General features: G+C 37.6%; 1 protein-coding gene across 2 annotated transcripts; it reads right to left on the reverse strand.

Moving 5' to 3' along the window:
* Nucleotides 1-1,629: 1,629 nt before the first annotated feature.
* LOC149835631 (Cation efflux family protein) lies at nucleotides 1,630-20,480 on the reverse strand. Of its 2 annotated transcripts, none has more exons than XM_090010598.1 (13): nucleotides 20,000-20,480; nucleotides 19,040-19,091; nucleotides 17,730-17,862; nucleotides 17,380-17,435; nucleotides 16,990-17,104; nucleotides 16,740-16,797; nucleotides 16,490-16,608; nucleotides 13,682-13,801; nucleotides 9,558-9,659; nucleotides 9,370-9,442; nucleotides 8,549-8,616; nucleotides 2,094-2,154; nucleotides 1,630-2,021 (listed from the first exon to the last, which is right to left on the reverse strand). In XM_090010598.1, the coding sequence occupies exons 1-13, from the start codon at nucleotides 20,301-20,303 to the stop codon at nucleotides 1,897-1,899; spliced, it is 1,386 nt and encodes a 461-aa protein (XP_089866724.1). In that variant the 5' UTR covers nucleotides 20,304-20,480; the 3' UTR covers nucleotides 1,630-1,896. The 2 variants fall into 2 exon arrangements, with proteins under 2 accessions (XP_089866724.1, XP_089866723.1); XM_090010597.1 differs by having other exon boundaries at nucleotides 9,558-9,674; nucleotides 20,000-20,414.
* Between the last annotated feature and the right edge of the window lie 1,831 nt (nucleotides 20,481-22,311).

Raw genomic sequence — 22,311 nt, forward strand, 5'->3', positions numbered from 1 at the left:
TGATGCTCTAAATGAATGGCATCTAGAACATGAAAAATGGATGGCTGTTCATCACATGGATGAAAGGCATCAGAGGTACCCCTGACTTTATCTTCATTTCAAGGGCACTGTTTACCAGGTCCTGGTCCAGTTGGATTTGAGCAAGCTTGATTATTATAGGGTGTCAACCGGTCGGGTTTGGTTCGGACCAGTGGAACCAGACTTGGAACCGGTTTTCGGGTATGGTATTGTGTCTGGACCATACCTGGTAAAACCATATTTTTTATCATTTTTACATTGAAAATTTGTGGGTCTTAATCAGAACTCGGGTTGGGTCTGGGTCTGGTATAAAATTTCACAAACTACACCAGGGTTCATGTATTAATCGGACCTTCAAATCTGGACCCGGGTCTTATTCCGAACCCTATAGGGTTTGGTTCGGGTAAACCCGACCCGTTGACACCCCTAATTATATATGGTGCTATTGGTATTAAACCCTGCTAAACCTATAAGCTCCCATTGCACTATTTTTGTTAGTTTTTTCTTTGTGCATACGCAGCTAAATTGGTGCGTCCAGGCTCCAGGAAAAACATATTTTGGATTAGGGATCCAAGCAGTTTGGATCGGGAATAGCTAAATACATGGGGAATAGGATCCAGAACAGCCAAAGATTGCCAAACCTCCATCCTCGATCCGACCCATCATCCCTATTTTGGATTAAACTTCTAGACTACAGAGCAGGAAAAAAAATGTCGGTCTTAAGATAATTTTGAGAGAAAAATAAACATAAGTGGTTTATTTTGAACAGATCTCCTAACCTCGTATACGGGTAAATATGGACTCCTAAAATTTGCACTAAATCAATATCGAACTTCCAACCCGACCGTTTTTACTGGCAAACATTTGATCTTTTTTCTGCCTTGAGTGCATCATCATCATCATCATCATCATCATCATCATCATTATCATCTCTCTCTCTCTCTCTCTGATTTGATCAGAAATTTTATATTTTTTAACATATCATGACAAAAAGAACAGCAACATCACTAGTATCCAATCAAATTCATGGATATTGTTTTTAGTGGGAACCAGCCTTTGAATCACTAGAATCTGTTCCGTGTACAGATTTTTACAGTGGAGTGATTGTGAGGGCGCTGAGACAAAGATACCAGATCAAACCATACTGGCGCACGGTGGTCATGGGACCCCACCCGGGGTTTTCCTCACTTCAGGAAGTGTTCCTCATAAAAAATATCATTGGTGTAAGAAACAATGAATTGAATTTGGATTCAGGCCCAGACCTGAACTTGGTGATTGATATATTTTTTAAAGTAAATGATTTCAATGTAAACATATATGACATTTGATACCCGACAAAAATCGTGTAAAACCTGATCCCAGTACTCTGATCAATCTCAGCTTAATTTTAATCAGTTGTCAAGTGCATCAAACAGACCCCAGCGTCCAGGAGACTGTATTTGGGTCATCTACCTACTCTAATGTTGCTGCTTCTCTATTAAACTATGGTATGATGGGGTCTGTGCATGCAAGGCGGAAGCGTGGAGGTATGAAACCATGAGAAGTGATATAAGCTTAGACCATGTAACAATCAGCACCATCGCACTACCACTGGCACACCTCAAGAAAAAATTAAACAAAAAATGCCGCTTCACATTGCGCTTCTTGGAATGTTTGTACATTCATTTCCTGTAAAGCAAAAGGCTGGCTCCATAATTTCCACAAGGAGAACTACCATCTTTATGGCACACTTTACATCAAGAAGGCATTTCTACACAAGAATGAGATATGGCTTCTTACAGGCTGTACAAGAGGCTGCTCATTTAAAAACACAAAACATCATTGGCTAGCTCATACAAACTGTCTCACCTGCTAATGTACTCTGAGAACCTAAAATGATTATGGCAATGGACCCTTCGGATTGTGAGCTTCAATGTCAACATGCCGGATTCCAGGGACAATCTTCTGTATTTCTTTCTCCAACCTGTCGACTTCACTACCTAGTGCGGTCACAACTTCCTCACCTGGATGTTGAGACAAGTTGGATGAAGATCTTGTAAAAAGGTCATAAGAAGTTCTGATATTACATTTCTTACCATAGCTTGACATGATATTGAAAAGATACTTGTCATCTTTTCCCTTTGCAGCTTCTCGGAACTGCTCACATCACCAACACACATATCACCACATACAGTATAATAAATATCAAGTATAAAACTACAGGTTCCTCAAAGCTAGCTAATAGCCAGTTTTTGAGTGCTAAAGCGCACAATCTACACTGCCCTGTAGCACATACTGGATATTCTCAGCTTCACTTTAAGTTTCAGTTTGCACCTCAAATTTTTTTAAAATAATGCTGATGTCCACATATATAGGAATCATACTTAAATTTCGGTATCTTAAAACTGAAGATTCTTTATAAAAATATTTACTTTGAACAATATATAAATCCACTATAAATATCCTTGAATGGTCCAAGTTATATAGAGGATTATTTAGAAACAGTTAGTGGTATAAGTAGAAAAAGAAAAAATGAAGACCTTGGTGCGGCTGGCAGACGAAAACACGCACATATAGTGGTCAATGAGTCAAGTTTGGGAACCAGACCTGAAAAAAAACTTAATACCAAGGTATGAGGAGCATCAAAATGCTGAACCAAATATTATTTGGTTTGACCCAAAGCCAACCCAAGAAATATGTGGGTCAGGTTTGAGCTGTGTTTTGCTCGATATCCAACCCAACCCAGCTTGATCTGAGCATTTTGTACGTCTAAGTAGAAACAAATGCATATGTTAGATGCTCTTTAAATTATAAGGTTTGGGCTTCCATTTTTTTCAATCTGACATAATCCAAACCTAAACCCTAAGCCAGTTGTTATTTGGTGGATTCAAGTGTACCCTGATGGCTTGGTTACCCAAGCATTTTGACTAGGGATGCAAATGGACCAGATCCAGTATGGAAGTTTTATGATTTTTGGATGTTCTAACCCAATCAGGTTACATATAAATATAGTTATATATAATATAATTTATAATTATTTATATATTTTTTCCTTTTTTCGTTATTTATTTTTTGTATTTTAGGCTGTCTAGTTCATATTGAACTAGACTCAAACTAGTAAAAGATTGACTAGTTTGAATAGCCATTGGAACTAGTCCAACGGCTACAAATAGAGCCATTGGACTAGCTCCAACGAATCTTTTGGAGCCTTCTAAAGGCTCCTCTGTCCCTCTCTCTCTCTCATGTATATAAATGGGGGTAACTCCCCTCTCATTGTATCAATGCTTCTTAAGCATTTTATGCGAATGAAACAAAATTTATTATTTTTCTTTTTTAATTCTCTCATTTGTGCCCTTTTGTGGGTTATAATTAAAGTGTCTTTGATTGACACTTGTTGCAAGCATTTGTGCTTTCGTGAAAGAGCTTCATTTCCTTACATGGTATCAGAGCTTGGAAGCTTATAGATCTTGAAAAGTTGCTACTTTGTTTTCTGTGTCATTCTAGCAAGAAGTTGATTTGTCTTCTTGTTCATGATTCAAGTGCTTTTGTGCCAACATAGTTGAAGAAAAAAGTGATTCGAAGGATCGTTGACTACTCAAAGATCGTGATTGTGCTCTTGCTCCTTATTTCTCTCATATTTTTCTCTTTTTTTTCTTTTTCTTCTCATCTTATGTCTCTCTTCTTCACCCATGTAAGAATGGATGACAATGATAAAGTCACGATCATGCCGTAAAACTAAACGATACCAATTATGTGATGTGGGCTTCAATTATGAAGCACCACATTTGGGAGAAGGGGTTGTGAGGGTTAGTAGATGGTTCTGATTCATAACCAAAACTAATTGTCACAAAGATTGAAAATGAGAAAGCGTTACCTCTCACGGAAGGAGAGAAAACTAAGGCATTAGCTACATATGAGAAAAAGTGAAAAGAATGGAGGATGGGGCATACCAAGATCATGTATTGGCTAATTAATATGGTAGATATCAAGAAATACTCTAGTCTTGCAAAATTTAAGCATGCCAATAAGACTTGAGAATATCTTAGAAATATGTATTCCCTTAAAGACATTGCACATGTGTGTAATTTACAAGATAAAGTGTGAACTATGACCCAAAGGGACAAAAGTATTAGAGAATATTATAATGAGTTGTCCAAACTTTGAAAAGAATTGGCTCTTCTTGAACCAAAGTGGCATTGTACTAAAGATATCGAGCTTCGCCAAAAATAACTCGATATGGAACATTTTTACCGATTTGTAAATTGTTTGAGGCCGAAATTTAAAACAACCAAATCAACCCTTCTACATAGAGGAAAAATTTCCTCTATTGTTGACACTATCGAGGAATTGACTATGAAGAAAAATAGGCTAAAAAATAATACTCCAAAGAATGAAGAAGATTTCGTTCTAGCCGTATCTAGACCGGGGAACTATATGCGCACTTATAGGCAGCCTTATTTCGATAGACAAAGCAATGGTTATGACAAAAGAAAAGTGATTTGTCAGTATTGTCATGAACCGAGATATTATAGGCTTCAATGTCCTATATTAAAGAGAAGAGAGAAAAGAAAGTCGCATCAATCGGTTCATCACAAGAATCAAAAGACCAAGTCAATAAAGATGCATCTATGACATAATTAATGAAAATTCTTCAACCTCTTCTCAAAAGAGCATCTTTCTCAACTGAAGCCTCAACCAGAACAGTTGTTTCATCCTTTTCCGATCCTAGTAACTTTCCTTGGCTTCTTGACTCTATTGTTTCCTTTCATATGACCCCAAATAATAATAGTTTGTCTGAATGTCATAATAATAATTCAAGTGTGTTAAATGCTTTCATAGTCGATGATATATCTCTTGAAATAAAAAGAAAAGGAAATTTCAAAAATTTTCAAAACTCCAAAAAATTCTTTGTTTCAAAAGTCAGATATATTCCCAAATCAAATCTAAATCTTTTATCTGTCTCTCAAATATCTGATTATGGGTGTAACACCTCCTTCTCTTCTCATGGTTGTTGGGTACATGATCACCTGTCACGGAAGCTAATTGGGAAGGCCATAGAGAAAGACTCTACTATATAGATTTTTTGGAATTACCCAAGAATGTCTTTTGTTACAATGTTCAAAAATTGGATTTGGATCTATGGCACAAAAGACTTGGCCATCCTCGTATCCAAAATCCAACACTTTCCATGTTTAGAAAAAATTTGTAGTTCTCAAAATTTTGCTTGTAAAGATTGTATTCTTGATAAAATAAGGAGATTACCATTTCATGGTAGAACTTTTTGTTTCATCTAGACCACTTGAGTTAATACATTCTAATGTTTGGGGTCCCGCACCAGTCATATCGAAAGGCGGATACACATATTATGTAATTTTTGATGATGATTTCTCTAGGCATACTTGGATCTACTTCCTTAAACATAAATCAGAGTTTTTTTTGCATTTTCAAACATTTCACAAAATAGCTAAAAATAAATTTCAAAATGATATTTCCATTTTTCGCACAGACTCAAGGGGAAAATTTTTGTCAAAAGAATTTAAAGATTATCTCAATTTACATGACATCACATATCAAAGATCTTGCCCTCACATACCACAACAAAATGGTTTGGCCGAACGAAAACACCGACACATTATGGAAACTACTAGGACCTTATTGATAGCAAACCAAATACCAAAAGAGTTTTTGGTTGAAGCAGCCCTAACGGCTACCTATCTCATTAACCGAATGTCATCTTCTTCTTTGAAAAGTATAACTCTAATTGAAAAACTTGTTAAATTATCTCCTAATTACTCTAGGTTAAGAGTTTTTGGATACAAATGTTGTCTTTACAAACAAGAATTATAAACTATCTTCTCGTGTCATTCCCTGTGCTTTTTTAGGTTATGCAAATAACCAAAAAGGCTATAGGTGTTTTGATGTTAAAAATGAAAAATTGTATATATCAAGAAATGTATCCAGAGTCTCTAAACCACTCGATAAATTTGTCAACAAATCCTTTTCTCCAACATATAAGGCATTCATTGCATTGATTCACTCGTATATAGAACCTTCATCCTATATATAGAATGGGTAGAAGCCATGAGGGCAAAATTAGAAGCGTTAGAAAAAACTATGTCATAGATTACAAAAAAACTTTTGCTCAAATTGCCAGGATGACCACGGTTAGGACCTTAATAGCCTTAGCCTCTAGTAGAAAATGACCTACATTTCAAATGGATGTCAAAAATGGTTTTCTCAATAGAAACCTAGTTGAAGAAGTATATATGGAAGCATCACCTGGTATAAGTATTCCTAAGGGTAAGGCTCTTCGTTTAGAAAAAGTTCTTTATGGTCTTATACAGGCACCAAAAGTCTGATATGATAGGTTTAGTCATGTTATGCTCGATATTGGATTCAGAACTTACTTGACAGACATTGCTTTATTTGTTAAGATTTCTGAGGCATGAATTCTTCTTCTTCTTCTTTATATGGATAACATGATCATCACTGGAGGAGACAAACACGGAATTGAAAACATTAAAAAGTTTCTTAAAAATCATTTTGAATTAACTGATTTAGGTTTATTAAGATATTTTTTAGAAATTAAAGTTGCTTATTCCCCTCGAGGTTATTTATTATCTCAATCAAAGTTTGCTTTTGATATTGTTTTCAAGTCCGGAATCACAGATAATAAGAAAGTAGATACTCTAGAAATTGTCAACACCAAAATGAGAATTGACGATGGAGAATCCCACACCTTACAAACAGCGTATTGGAGCACTTTTCTATCTCTCCATTACTAGACCTGATATAGCACACGTTGTACACACAACTAATCAATTTCAGCACACTCCCAATTCTGTTCACATAGGAGCAATTTTGCGTATAGTTAGATACATTAAGTCTTCCCTATCATGAGGCCTCTTCTTGTTTGCTTCATCTTCGTTAGATTTAATTGTTTATACTGGTGCTGACTGAGGAGGTGACACCAATAACAAGCATTCAACCACTGTTTTTTGTGTTTTCTTAGGTGAATCTTTGATTTCATGGCGGTGCAAGAAGCAGCAAAATGTCTCTCTTTCGTCAACCGAAGTTGAATACCGAGCCATGGCCATCACAACAATAGAGGTAATCTGGCTCAAAAGACTACTGACTGACATGAGAGTTGAAGGGATAAAAGCCTCACACGTGTTGTGACAACAAAAGTGTGATCTACATTACCAGTAACCAAACATTTCATGAACGCACCAAACATATCGAGAAGGATTGTTACTATGTCAGAGAGGAGTATCTATATGAAACCATTGATCTGCCTTATGTTACATTAGAATACCAATTAGCGGATTTCTTCACCAAACCTCTCGTTGCTCCTAGATTTCATTTCCTCTTAAATAAACTTTCGCTCATTGTACCGTAAGTTTGAGGGAGAATTAAAAAGTGTATATACATATAAATATAATTATATATAATATAATTTATAATTTTCTTTTTCTTTATTTATTTTTTGTATTTTAGACTAGCTAGTTCATATTGAACTAGACTCAAACTAGTCAAAGATTGACTAGTTTGAATAGCTGTTGGAGCTAGTCCAACGGCTACAAATAGAGTCGTTGGACTAGTTACAACGACTCTTTTGGAGCCTTCTAAAGGCTCCTCTCTCCCTTTCTCTCATGTATATAAATAGGGGTAACTCCCCTCTCATTGTATAAATGCTTCTTAAGCATTTTATGTGAATGAAATAAAGTTTATTATTTTTCTTCTTGAATTCTCTCATATGTGCCCTTTTGTGGGTTATGATTAAAGTGTCTTTGATAGACACTTGTTGCAAGCATTTGTGCTTTCGTGAAAGAGCCGCATTTCCTTACATCCGGATCTGACTTTCCTATGTATTTAGCTGATCCAGATCCGATCTGTTTGCATCCCTACACACACATACAGTGCAGGTCTTTGCTGCAGAGGAGCATATCCAATTATGAAATTCACCAACTCATGCATTTTAAAGTAGATCAGAGTATATGGATGTGTCTCATGGTTCACTTGGTAACAATCATGTTTGACATCTGGAGCCTTGGATGGGAAGCTTGACTTTCTTGACAATTGTACTTTGATGCAATCTATACATTCATTTTTGTCATGGTTTTTAATGTTCAAATTTACTGTTCCAAAAGTAATGTTGAATGGTAAATGAAACACGAGAATACCAACCTATGCTTATGTTACAGACCAGATTATAGCATTTTAGTTTACGTGATCCATGTTGCTGGTCAAATCACAGATCAGCAGATTCCTGTCATTTTAAAACAAAGCCAGATTGTGCAGATAGCTACAAAAAGTCCTGGCTTGGATCTGACATTCTGAGCTGTGAAACTCACCACTGACACAGGTCTATTATACAATCTTCAAGCTTGTTGCTCACTCAAACGCGTTATTGAATTTGAATCAGACTGGGGCCTAAGATTGAATCCAGGCACCAACTAGAAGTTGGACTTTTAAAAGCACAATCATGCTCAAATATACAAGATAACGACACTAAATTTTCATGAAATAATGCTAGATTATTAGTGGGTACCTGTTTAGCCCACTCCTCACGTCCAGTCCTTTGTAGATAATTTTGCACCAAAACCTCTCCATTAAAATCTGTTAAAAGAAAAGCCAGAACGACAGGTCCCACATCTTCAGGAATTGAAAACAAAGATATAAAGTACGTGTTACATGCACATCAAATTTTCCCTAGGCACTCATGTTGGATGTGAATCATAGCAGACAAACTAAGAAGCTCAAGGAAAACCTAAAAACAGGTATTTCCATGGACTTTTAAAACATACATAAACATGAAAAGAAAATTAATTTAATATTAAACCCATGCAGGTTCAGCTGTGAATTTTGCATGCATGAATAGAGCGTGTGCGCGCACACACACATGCAAAAGGATAGCTATTCCTTATGTCTCAACTTTTTATATCATACCACCTATAACCAATACCTGGGATATGTTGCACCAGATACCCTTATCCATGTTATGGAGTACATTGGGAAAGTCACAATGGCCAAATCATGATTGCTTAGAATTGCATTCTAGAATTCCAACTAACAAGATATTTGCTAGTAATATCATATCACTAATAGAAATGTCACCCCATTTAGAGAGGTGATGGTCTTTCTATTTTGTTATGGTTTGTTTTCAGTGCCTCTCCATTGAGAGTCAAAATGACTGATCAAGCTCAACCTAACTTTAAAACTGGCTTTTAATTTATCTGATGATATGAATGTGTTTAGCAAAACAAGTTTTTCAATCTTCAATTATCATATCGTTTGAGAAAAAAATGGATAACTGGCAAGAGAGAGAGAGAGAGAGAGAGAGAGAGAGAGAGAGAGAGAGAGAGAGAGAACCTATCTCTGCTTTGAACCTAAAGAATCCAGGTCCAATCACCTCACTTTTGCAATCATAAATAGCATCGACAACCTTGAAAAAATACACAGATCTTTATGAACAAGACTGAGAAAGAGTTCAAAACTGTAATGAACACTTGTAATGAATTTAGGTGATTAACAGAGTTGGCTATGGGATTATTATTCACCGGATCAGAAGCCAGAAAACGGAGCACCCGCTCCATATCATGATCGTCAATTGCTCTACCAATCAAAACCTGGCGGTTTCTTTGGATGAGAAAAATGGCAACCTGCAAAACCATCATCTTACACAATCAAAGTTAACACTTTGGAGGATGCAGAAAATATAGTCATGTACACCCACTCTGTCAATTACTAGCTAAACAATTTTGAAGATATTCGACAAGCTAGGGTCCAATATAGAAAAATTGGCAGACACACAATAATTACTAGGGACTACTTCCAAAAAACAGACTGATAGGATTATGAAAACTGAATACACTATCTTGAATCAATATGCTGCACTAAAAAATAAAATAAGGAACTGAAGAAGGAATGTTCCCCAAGTGTCCAGTCAAGAAACAAACATGCAGATTTACATGTAACAGTGATGCTGTATAGCATCTAGGCAGATACATATATGGACATGGGCCAAGCTAGACACAACTGTGTAAAGTTATGCACAGGGTTACCGAAATCGGTGAAGCGCTTCTTTTAAATCGGAACCTCACATTCCCATTTATGGGAAGCGAGCTTCCCGACAATGGAAAGCGCATTGCCGAACCAAATTGAAGCGCATTTCCTATTTGAGGAAACACGACTCCCTTTTGGTGGAAGCGTGATTCACAGAGTTGGGAATCTCATTTCCTGGGTTGATTCCCCTTTTTTGGGGCTCGGACATTTTTGACCCTACCTTATTCAGTTTTTACCACAAAAAAAAGGTGCACATTTTTTAAGGGTCAAAAGGTCATTTGTTGTAAAAATAAAAGTACAAAGGGAGAGAGAAAGAGAGGTTTTTCAAATGATAATTTGAGAGAGGCTCTAGGGTTTGTTCTTGGCTGCTACTTCCCCGAATCTGGCAACGTTAGGCGATTTTCAGTGACCTGAGAAATCTCCGGCGACAGCCATGGCTTCCATTGCAAGGTACTCTCTCTCTCTCTCTCTCTTGGACCACTCTACCACACCCAAGCCTTAAGTCTCAAACCTGTAGAGAATCTACCAAAATCCTGTCGTGTTTGCTAGCTAACCTAAGAGGGCTACATAGCTTGAGGTGACTTAATTAAGGTAAAGTGGGGGGTTGGGCAACAGTCCAACTCATGCCTCTCCCCCTACCTGAGAAACAATGGAGAGAATGAAGCAAACTTCCATACTTGGGTTAGAACGTTCAACGATAAAATGACTCAATCGAGTACCCTTTAGTCGATTAATAAACACTATGCAAAAAATAAAATCTCCATATTAAGCATAAAATACTTACACAAATAGCTATATCAAACAAAATTTGAGCCAAACATGATTTCAATTTCCAATAAAATTATCACCAAGCATAAGCAAACAGAAGAGTCCCTGGATTATTTTTTTTTCAAGCCTTGGAAATATTGATATTGTCTATGAAAATTGAAAAAAAACTTCTTCTGGAATGTTTCAAAGTGCTATATGCTTTGGGAGCAGAATCTAGATGTCTATAGTTAAAAGTAAAACCATAAAAATGTTGTTTTGGTTCTTATTGCATCCATTATTGTTGTTTATAATGCATGTTGCTCCACATATACTATTATTTTGTGGGTGCTTCCTTCATAAAATCAAGGGTTGTGATCAGTGTTATTAAAACGCGTATCAAGGCTCAAAAAGAGCGTCTTGTCTCAAGGAGAGGGCCTTTGTGCCTTGTGGTGTAGCAAAAAAATGTAAATGCCCTGAAGCGTACGCCTCATACGCTTTGAGGTGTACACCTCAGGGCGAGGCACATCAAGGGGTGAAGAAGAAGAAGATATGTTTTTATTTATTTATTTGTGCATTCGGTCTCTCCCACCTCTTGCTTATTTTTGTAAATGTTGAAGCATTTTTCTTGAATGGCCATTTTGTGTGTATGTGTGTGTGTGTGTGTGAATCCTCTTCCAACTATTCTCAAGAAATTGTATGCAACGGATAGTGTCTGAAGGGCTTGTTGTTTCCTTTTTGTTATTAAAGTATGAATTCAAATAGATTTTAATATGTAGCATCTTGGTAAATATTCAGATTTTAATATTTTCTATGTATGCATATATTCAGATTTTAATATGTATGCCTGCATCTTGATTTTTCATATATATGTTTGGGTTTTTTTGGTTCAAAGCTATGTCACAGGGATTCGGCTAGCAGGGTGCCGCACCCGCGTCGACGCGACTCAACGCGAGTGCGGGTGCGGTCAACCCGATCCTGGGTGCGTTGACCGCACCCAGGATCATTTAGGTCCATTTTTTTTGGATTTTTTTTAAAAAAAAAAAATTTGCCCTATGAAATGGGCTGCGAATTTATTTTTTTTAAAAATTTTGTTGACAGCAGCTGCTGCTCCTAATCCTTCTTTTCGTAAAGGATTTTCTCTCTCCATGATAAATGATAGACAACTGCTGCAGCTGACAGCAGCTGTTGCTCCTAATCCTTCTTTTTCGTAAAGGATTTTCTCTCTCCATAATAAATGATAGTCAGTTGCTAACAGCAGCTGCTGCTCCTAATCCTTCTTTTTCGTAAAGGATTTTCTCTCTCCATAATAAATGATAATGATGGTGGTAGCATTGCTGATCCTTCTTTTTCGTAAAGGATTTTCTCTCTCCATAATAAATGATAATGATGGTGGTAGCCTTGCTGATCCTTCTTTTTCGTAAAGGATTTTCTCTCTCCATAATAAATGATAATGATGGTGGTAGCCTTGCTGATCCTTCTTTTTCGTAAAGGATTTTCTCTCTCCATAATAAATGATAATGATGGTGGTAGCCTTGCTGGCTATTAGTATTCACTGTTCTCCTGACGAGATGGGTGCGTGCAGCTGTATATAAAATGAAATTTGAAAAAACCCGCATCGGGGGAACCCCCCGACCCCCTTATATATATATATTTACATTTTTGCCCCTGCCGCACCCCCGCACCCGGGTTTTTTGGAAGTGCCGAACTGCACCCGCACCCGCACCCATGTGACATAGGTTCAAAGTTAATATGATGATTCTGCAACTTGTATTTTTCTATGAAAGTTGGAAAATAGATGAAGATTTAGGTTCTTATACCATGTTGGAGCAAGTAGAGCTGGTAATTCAACCGACCTGGGCTCAACTCTCTTGGTGTAAGCTTGTGTGAACTGAAGCTCATTTCGGCTATATAATATGTTTCTAGGATGAAGCTCATTTGGGCTCATCAGACGAGCTTGATGACCCGAGCCATGAGCAATTTGTGGCCGAACTGAGCATGAATAATTGGTGTTCAACTCTGATAATTCTTGTATAGGTTCATTCAGATGGCTTATATAGAATTTATATAGCCCTTGTATAAAAGGTATGTATTATCAGTTATTTTCAGAGCTATATAATTAGTTTCCAAGTTATATATGTTGATTCTTATTGAATATGAATCTGAATTCATTGGATTATATAAAACATTGTCTCAGTTTTTTTTTAACTCTTTGAGTTTTTATAATTTTTTGTGTTAATATATATTTTCTTATATGCATTTTTGCAGTTGAACAATGAGAAGAGATGTAGGATGAGATCATGGAGCTAAAGTTCAAACTCCCACTAAAGATCCCAAACTCGTAAGACATGTAATTTGCAATTACTGTCATAAAGATACTACAGGAAGCATCTATAAGCTGAAACGCTACTTAGCTGACACAAAACATGGTGTAAGCTTTTGCAAAGCAGTTACACCTGAAATGAAAAGTTTTTTTCAGAATCATCTAAGGGATCAGAAACAAAAGAAACAAGAAGATGAACAAAACAAGTTCGAAATTGGGAGTGTTGATTTTGGATCATGGGATAATGTGAACAAAGAAGTAAGTGGATGATGTAGTGTAGCAAAAACAAGCACAGGTTGTTGCAAAAACAATAGGCTGGATTTTCTCATTTCTTCCCTTTCTTATAGCAGTTTGAGGGTTTGAGGCTACACCTTAACTGAAGGTCTTGTGCCACATAGGACAAAAGCACAATCATATCTCACACATCAGTTGTTGCACCAAGTATTTTCAAGTTCCAACTACTAGTCAGTATTTAGCATATCCAAAGCTGAAAATGTACCACAGCATAAATAATAGTTGAAACCAGAAATTGAGAAAAACAAGCATGAGTACCATTCCAAGTAAATTTCCAACAACAATTGAACCAATAGGATCGTAAATTGCATTCCCTGTCCTGTTGACAGCCACTAGAGATGCAGCTGCAATAAGAAGGCCAGTTACTGCAGCACTATCCTGGGGAGGGAAAAAAAATCCTTATAACATCTTTTCAAAGGCATGAAGTATATGAATCATAAAAGAAAAAATGCCTCATTTGTCAATCATGAACAAGAACATAATGGAACCACTGAAGAGAAAAAAAGCTACAAAGTATGCTTTCCGAAAGCAAGTCAATATCTCTTGATGGCTGGGAATAAGCATCTTCAGTGGTAAGAAGCATTTATTAGTTCTAACTATGTTATTCACACGGAAACTCCTAAACTGTTGATTTCTAAAATTAGAATGACATGAAAAAGAGTGATACTTGTGAGGCCAAAAGAAATACTCAGTCTCCATTTGCAGAAAGACGGAAAAACTTATATCCACTTCCATTTCAGAATTCACATATTCAAAAATTTTCACAGCATTGTCTAAAATGCATACTCTTGTCCACTATGCAATCTTGTTAATTTTTTTCTTCTATGGTTTTAGTTTTTACATCCAAATCCAACTGAAAATCGAATGAGATCTGAAGAGTTGACATGCAAATGAATATCCAATCAGGTATATACCTTAATCAGATCTGTATTGATATAAGCCCACTTCATCCAAGTCCGAATCTCAATCCAAATCTGACAAGGCTACATCCAATTATATTTGACCTGAGTCGAACCCGTTTACATCCACAAAACTGCTGCAGAAAGTTTACCTTTCACATTTATAAGTACCTTTATAACTACGGGAACTTCAGCAATATTTACTTCCAACATATTTTGAATAGCTTAGCTGTCACGTCCTCTTAATCAAAACAATGTGACAGTGCAGCCTAAGCAAGGTTTAGGACTTCTGGTGACAGTCAAAGGTAAGGAGAAACACCAAAGACACTAGAATCTCAACATTCATTCTCGCACTCAAGCTTGAAGCAGATAAGACATAATATTTTTTGCACTAAGACCAAAATAATTGACTTTTAGTTTCCATTCAGAAAAAAAGGCCTTAGAATGGTCATATTGCATGGGACAGAAATAAAAATTAGAACCACAATCTATCACTTTATCAAGTGCAACAAGTTTTACTAAAATTATTTTGTGGACCTGATTTTTATGATACTCGCAGCGCTCATTCTTATTTGTTAGTAAGACATGCCTCCAGCAAGGACAGAGTATCAATTCTCCTTAACCTTCATGCCTTCTACAAACTATTGTAATCTTGTCAGCCTCTAAGCCAAGGTTCCTCTTATTAATAGGATTCGGCCACACGGGCACCCGTATACACTTTTTCAGGCAGTATGACAATCTACTGCAGCTAAATACATCAAAATAAATCAGAAGGTAGGTCTTTTTTTTTCTCCCTACATCTGCAACAACAGCCTTTGTCGACAACCCGTTTCAAAATTTTGCTAAAGTTACCGACTGTATTACTGACATGGTAGCACCTTCATAATTCAAAGAACTCAATTGTGAGGGCTCCGTGCACCTGGCTATGATCAACATGCCACCTCTCGGCATGTAATGGAACGTCTGAACCACAGCGGTGATTTCTCCTTGTTATAGAAAAATGAAATATCCAAGTTTTATCATAATATATTGGTGCAAATGGCACTCCAAGTCCAAGCTATATGTTGCAAGTAGAGTCATCCTGTATTTGATATATATATATAATTCATTCATATGCTCAGTGTTTGGCCTTCTAACGCTTTTATCCATGTTTATGAGGACAACAGATAGGACCTTTTGTTGCTCATTGACCACATAATTGTTTAGTCTCAAATAGCATCACTAATGGAAAGCCAATAGAGTGCCTTCATCCTTTGGATTTTATGGAAAAGTTCCTATGAGAAAACAAAAGCATTCACCAGGGTCCAGATTAAAGTAGAACATCTCAGAACAATTTAGAATCAACCAATTCACAACAGTGAAACATAATATCACAACATTATATCAACTCTAGATAGGAAATAACTCTTTTGCTATATTGCTGTATCAACATTATACCTTTGAAACCTTTCTCATCAGGAAGCAAATTTCCTACACAATGTGACAATCCACCTTCTTATTACAGAAAACCTCTTAAACCTTTTAGAACTTGTTAATAAATCACTTAAACATCACACTTTTTGCATTTCCCCATGCAACCACTCGGGTTATTCAGCTATCTTTGTAATATTATGTCAGAACCAGACAATTGAATACATAGAATTGCTAAGTTTTACGGATGACCAACTTGGCAAGTCAATCTCTTCATATATTGATGAATTTGTTGAATCTTGCAGTTGCTCAAGTTACATCCCACTTATCTAGTTTTTCCTTTGTAATGCTTGTATCTATGTCAATATCATTCACAATTCACTGGATATAGAGAAATATTTGCTTTAGAGAGAACTCTGCAATCCAACTCATTCACAAAACATGCAGTAAGTGCATTTATTTTCCATGATAAAAAAGGGCATGACTGGGATTGAGTTGGAATTCCAATACATTCAAGTTTGAAATGTTCCCAAGTATTTAGCACATTCCAGTTATTGCTCCTATATTTTTTTACCTTGAAAAAATCTTTTTTTTTCTTGAGGGAAAAGAATCAAGTATCACATAAAAATAAGAACATTCACTTTTCTCAGTCACCAGTCCAGGCAACTGTCATTTCATATGTAAACATTCATACTAAACTTCCAAACAAGATTTCTTTTTCCCTTTATTTATTCTGAAACACTAAATAGATCAGTACCTCCGTCATAACAGCCACAGAGGTTGGATCATGACCTCTCCAGATATAGTCCCATATTTTCAGACCTTCTGCAGCAGCACCTTTTCTAACAGCCTTAATGGCAACAACAAGGGAAGCACCTTAACAGAACAATATAAGAAAGTCAATATCTATAACAAGAAAACTTCAATTATGGAACACTGAAAGTTCCTTAAATCAATGTTTGGCCATTATAATGCTATTCAACAGAACAGTTAGAACAGGCCAGCACCTTCAATAATGAATGAACCCCCAATCACCAAAGCTGCATAATATATATTTGTCGGAGGCTGCTCAAGCAAGCAGAAGTGCAGAACCATAAAGCAATAAGAACCAATATGTTTTCAAATAAGCACAAAGGAAATGCAACAAAACATGGAGCATGACACAAGCAAATCAGAGTCAGTCAAGAGGTTTGGGTCCCGAGAAAGTTAATAGACAACCCTGACAGAAATTGTGATTAGTAGTCAAATACGGCTTACCTGTGAAATCCACAAGTTCTGAATGCCGTGAATAATGGTGGCACCAGATCCAAGGCAAAATATTCCAACAGCTGATATCAAAGACCAGACAAATCTTTCCTTTGAATAGCCGTAACTGCAAAAGACATGCAAGAAGCAACTCAGTACTGCCAACTGAATAGCATTCACATGAATAATACTGAATACAGACCAAAAACCTAGAAGTCGACATAGGTATACATATCAATAAGATTACCTCTTCATGTAATTCAAAAGACAGCAGTTATTATTGTAGTGATCAATGCTATGATGACACTTAAGACTATGCCACTAAGGTTCCAAAGTCTACTTATCAACAAGTACCTATTGAAAAATAATGATCTTTGAGAGATTATGTTGAAAAGAACTCACGGGTGTAAAGCATCTGGGGCACGCCTCGAGCTATTCAAACCATAAGCAAGTAGGGCCTAAGAGAAAAGGTCGACCTTAATAAGTCATTGGTCATGACATCATCCACATGATTGTTAGCAAAGGACCAAAAGTATTACAAATTAACTGATAAGTAGGACAAACAAATAGCAGTTAACTAAAACAGATATAATGCAGATCAAGTGTGATGGTGAAGTCATGGCAACTAGGTTGAGGAGTCTCAAATTCAAAGAACATGGCTATGCTGTCCACAAATTAGTACAAACATAAAGGATAAGATCATAAGAATAAAACGTGACAAAAGTAAACTACTAGAGGTATGTAATTCTCACCTGATTTGCACAGTCTGCAACCGAATGTATAACTTCAGCTAGCATAACATGGCTAGAAGTTGCCCACCACACACCAAATTTCAGAGAGAAGACCAAAAAGTTGCACCACAATGCAGTTGTCACCGCTTGTTGGCTGGAGTTAATATTCATAAGCAGGCAGTACTAAAAATATAGATGAATCAAATATATCTACATCTGAAAGCAGAACACATCCATGAAAGAGAAAAAGTTAAAATAAATTATTTGAGAGTATTTATTCAAGTAGGCACGTGGAACAACTTAACCATTGAGTCCATCTATCCATGATAAAGCGTAGTCACCAACAATTTGCACTACTAAAGTTTTCAAACAAACCACAAAGGATCTAGAGATGGACACAGGGACAGGCTATCTGATGGGATCTGATAATCTGGATGAGATGACTGGGATGCCCGATAGGACCTGCACTATGTGTAGTTTGGAAGATAATCAAGCCAGGAGCTTTGTTCTCTCTTTTTTTTTCTCTCTCTCTCTCCTGTCTTATTTTTCTTTTATGTATGTATGTACATATGTATTATTCCCGGAAAATGTCAAGTAACAATCTTGTAATATTTTTTAAAGAACTAGTTTTCCTTGCAGAAATCATGGGAAAATGTTAGTATGCATACAAATATGAAATCTACATATAATATGTATAAATAGAAAAAATATAAATATTAAAGAATAAAGAATGGTTGTGGAAACAAATGTGTGAGAGAGAGGTATTTTAATCTATTTTGGCATTTTTGGTTGACTCTTGTTGTAGTTTAGTCCCATACTGATGAGTGAGGAAAGGGGACGTCCAACTAATGGCTATAAATGGTTCTCTCCGTCCATACTAAAGTCTCCTCATTAAAAGGGTATATGATGGTGATAAAATTACTCTCACCTTTGTAATTTTGAAAAATACTTTTAGCACATTTTTTTTGAAAAAGCGGCACAATATTGCAGAGAAATATCTTACAAATTACACAGTTGTTTGGGTATAGTAAAGGTCTTTGTAAAATTGTGACAAAAATCATGATAATTTCAGAATATTCATGATATCTGTGACTATGATACACATAATTACAATTCAAACACACACACACACACATGTAAGAAATACATGAACAAATGGGCTTAGTTCAGAGTTCACTGATTGATAAATCAATAGGCCAGGGGATGATAAAGCTACAAATATTACAGGAAGGAAACATGTTCTCAAATACAAGACAAAAAAATTAAGATATATGCTTAAACTCTAATGGTAAATGACCATTTGAAAACTGACTAAAAATGAATACAGGTACCTGTGGTCGACAATGTTTGATTTTTCAATATCTTTAACGCTCGAGCAATAAGCTGCAAATGAAAATACGACTAATGAGCAAATAAGAGAACTATTCATTGGCTGTGGGAAAACAATGTTGGAAAGAATCCAAAGTCTAATGGTAGACCACTGATTTGATTAGAAAGGTAATGAAAACTCTGTTAAGATCAATAGCTTCTACTAAGAGTTGAAACTTTCGAAGAATAGATAATCTTAGGTGACAATGATGTGTTCGAAAAACAAGTCCCATCAGAACTAATAGTTAGCAAAAACCGAGCTCAACCAACTCAGTGGAATTACAACGTGCACCAAGGTCCTCCAACACTGAGACGGTTGAAGACATCTTGGCAAATGAATTTCGCGGAAGTCATTAACCGTCAATCCAAACAAAGACCTGAGCTTACATAACATGACACTTTTGGAAGCTTCATATTGTTTAGAAGGAATTGATCATTTAAAAAAAAATCTTAGATCTCTTCTGCAATTGAAGTCTCCGCTCCAAGGAAGACCAAATTAACATCTAGTCCCTCCTATTTGTTACGACAAATAAGATAGTTACATATCATTAATTTTAGTTTATGCAATCCACCACGCTTGATATTTGGTAGCCGAAAATATCTTAAGGCAATCTTCCTCTCTTGAAAACTCCAACATTCTATTTCTACGCCCACAATTAGGTCGAAGTTTCCAATATCACACCAGATCACTCGTTCAGTTCACAGAAGACTGTAAGTCGTCCTCACAAGGGTCAGGTTTACAAATCGGAAACCTAAAACCATCACGAATCGCAAACCGAAAATGATATCAGCTAAGTTAAATACGAAGCTGCAACTATCACCAAAGAAGCACAAGAGTACCGATCGAACTGTCCATTTGAATTGTTTGCATTTTGTTTCTACGCATAGAAACGTAAAATGTGATGAAATCTCCGCCCACTTACAGCGTGAAGAGCAGTTCTGGGAGGCCGAAACGGGCAACAGCAAAGCGAAAGCTCCGTGAAGGGGAACGAAATCCAGATGAGAAGCATAGCGACCGATCAGCTCGCGACTTGGGTGGAAGAAACGGAACCGGTGGCCTACGGCTTCTCTGGGTAGAAGGAAGACTGCGTGAGAGCGAAGGAGAGAGGGGAAGGCGGGAGGACGAGACGCCGACGGGGGGCGGTGGGCGCGAAGGGATTCGAGGAAGCGGCTGGCGAGACGAGAGGTTTGCATCAAAAGGAGACTAGGGTTCGCTTCTCTTCGCATGCTCCTCCCCTCTCTGTCTCTCTGTCAGGCATCAAGAGACGCCTGAAGAGGAAGTAAACAAGAAGTGGATACAGAGAGAGATAGAGTGGGGAGCATCAGTCCTTCGCTTCCTTTTCTTTCATGATCCTCTTGTCTTAGTAATAGAAATCCGAGATTCGTTAACCTCCAATTCTAAAAATCCTGTTTCCCGTGCCCTAACGAAAATCAAGTGCTTGGGCTATCACAACGGAGAAACGGAGGGAGGATTAGGTGCAACGTGATTGCACATTTTTAGTGTGCTGCTCCACCTGATCACCCACCATCGGCACACTACTTGTAAGGACATTGCACGCGAAAAGTGTGGGGGCCACAACAGCAGATTAGTGTGCAATGATCATAATTCCGAGAGACGGGCTGGCTAGAAACCAGATCAGGTGCAATCACATTGCACAAAATGATTGTGCTGTTTTGCACCTGACCACAACCCATCAGCTGTTGATCCTCGGCTCACAAGTAGGGGTGCAACGGGTCGGACTTAGTTCGGACACAAGAGACTACGAACCTTCTTCTAGATCATCAAACCCCATTATAGGGTTTAGTATGTCTGATCCGGGTCAAACTTGACCCATTGACACCCCTTCCTCACAAAATTTAAGAAAGATGAATATCGTTCATACAATCATTTTGTGAGATGTGATTAAGTGTGGTTGGGCGATTTTGAATACTTCTGTAGGCTTGGAGTTGGGACCCCAAGGAACCGTTCATGGCTAGAGATGGCAGTGGACTGGGGCAGGGACAAGGTCTCCACTCTCTCACTCCTTCTCAAAATTCTGCCCTTTATTCTCGCCTTCATTCTTGCATGGGTTTTGATTTTAAACTTCATCCCTGCTTTCATTCCCGTTTCATGTCTTTCATCATGTTTGATGTGTCGTTACCAGTGTGACTCCCGTTTCATGTCTTTCATCATGTTTGATGTGTCGTTCCCAGTGTGATTCTGACGAAAATTTCACTGAGAACAGCAATTTCAACAAACGTTGGACGCGGTGGACGGCGTTCTGTACGTCCGCCACATTCTTATACACATGATATTTTCATTCCACCCTCCTGCTCCTTGTTACAAAAGTAACATGAATGAGGGGAACGTTCATTTTGTCTCGACGGGCGCGCCTCTTTGAGCCCCATCGCCCTCCGCAACCCTCTCGCGATCTGCCTCTGTTCCCCTCTCCTTTCTCCTCGTCTTCCTCCTCCTCCTACTTTCCTTCTCTTCCACGTCTGCCTCCGTCCGCTGCTCTTTTGTCGTCGAGGATCAGCCAGATGTCGGGAGAAACACCACAGCAAAGGAGGACAGCTTTGCGAACATCATAGGGTTAGTCCATCCCGTCTTCGTTCCCGCACACGTTTTGATTTTAACCACCGTCCCATCCTTCATTCCCGCACAAGTTTTGATTAACGGTCAAGTGTGGCTCAACTCAAGCTCGAAATCGAGCCAAGCTTTGATAATATTGTTCAAGCTCAGCTCACATGCATTTTGAAGCAAGCCGAGTTCAAACAACAGAGGCTTTGGCTCGAACTCAACTCATGTCCATCCATACTCTTGCCTTGCCTACTCGTGAGTACAACCAGCTTCAATCTTGTAGCAAGGGATGCTCCACTTGGTTTGAAATTCAAGAGTGTCATTCAACTTGAATATCATTTGCAAGTTTGTTTGTTTTTTTTGTTTTGAAGACCTCCACCAGTTATTATTCAACGTACCACGGGTTTTAAACCTACAACTAGGGGTGGCAAAATCTGACACGTCCCTCCAACCCGCTTCTTAGCAGGGTTCGGGTTTGGCTTAAACAGGTTTGTGTCATAAAACGGGTCGACCCAACTAACTCATTTAATAAACGGGTCAGGTTCGTGTTAGGGGTATGCAAATCCGGACACTGTCGCGTGCACTGAGCTCCTACCAACTACGCTGAGCCACTGTTGGATGTGTAACATTTACAATTGTCCCTACCTTTCAGCTGATTTACCGAAGCATCCTTGC

This window comes from Nuphar pumila, chromosome 6 (assembly GCF_984573655.1).
Source record: "Nuphar pumila chromosome 6, dmNupPumi1.hap1.1, whole genome shotgun sequence".
NCBI classification, from domain to species: Eukaryota; Viridiplantae; Streptophyta; class Magnoliopsida; order Nymphaeales; family Nymphaeaceae; genus Nuphar; species Nuphar pumila.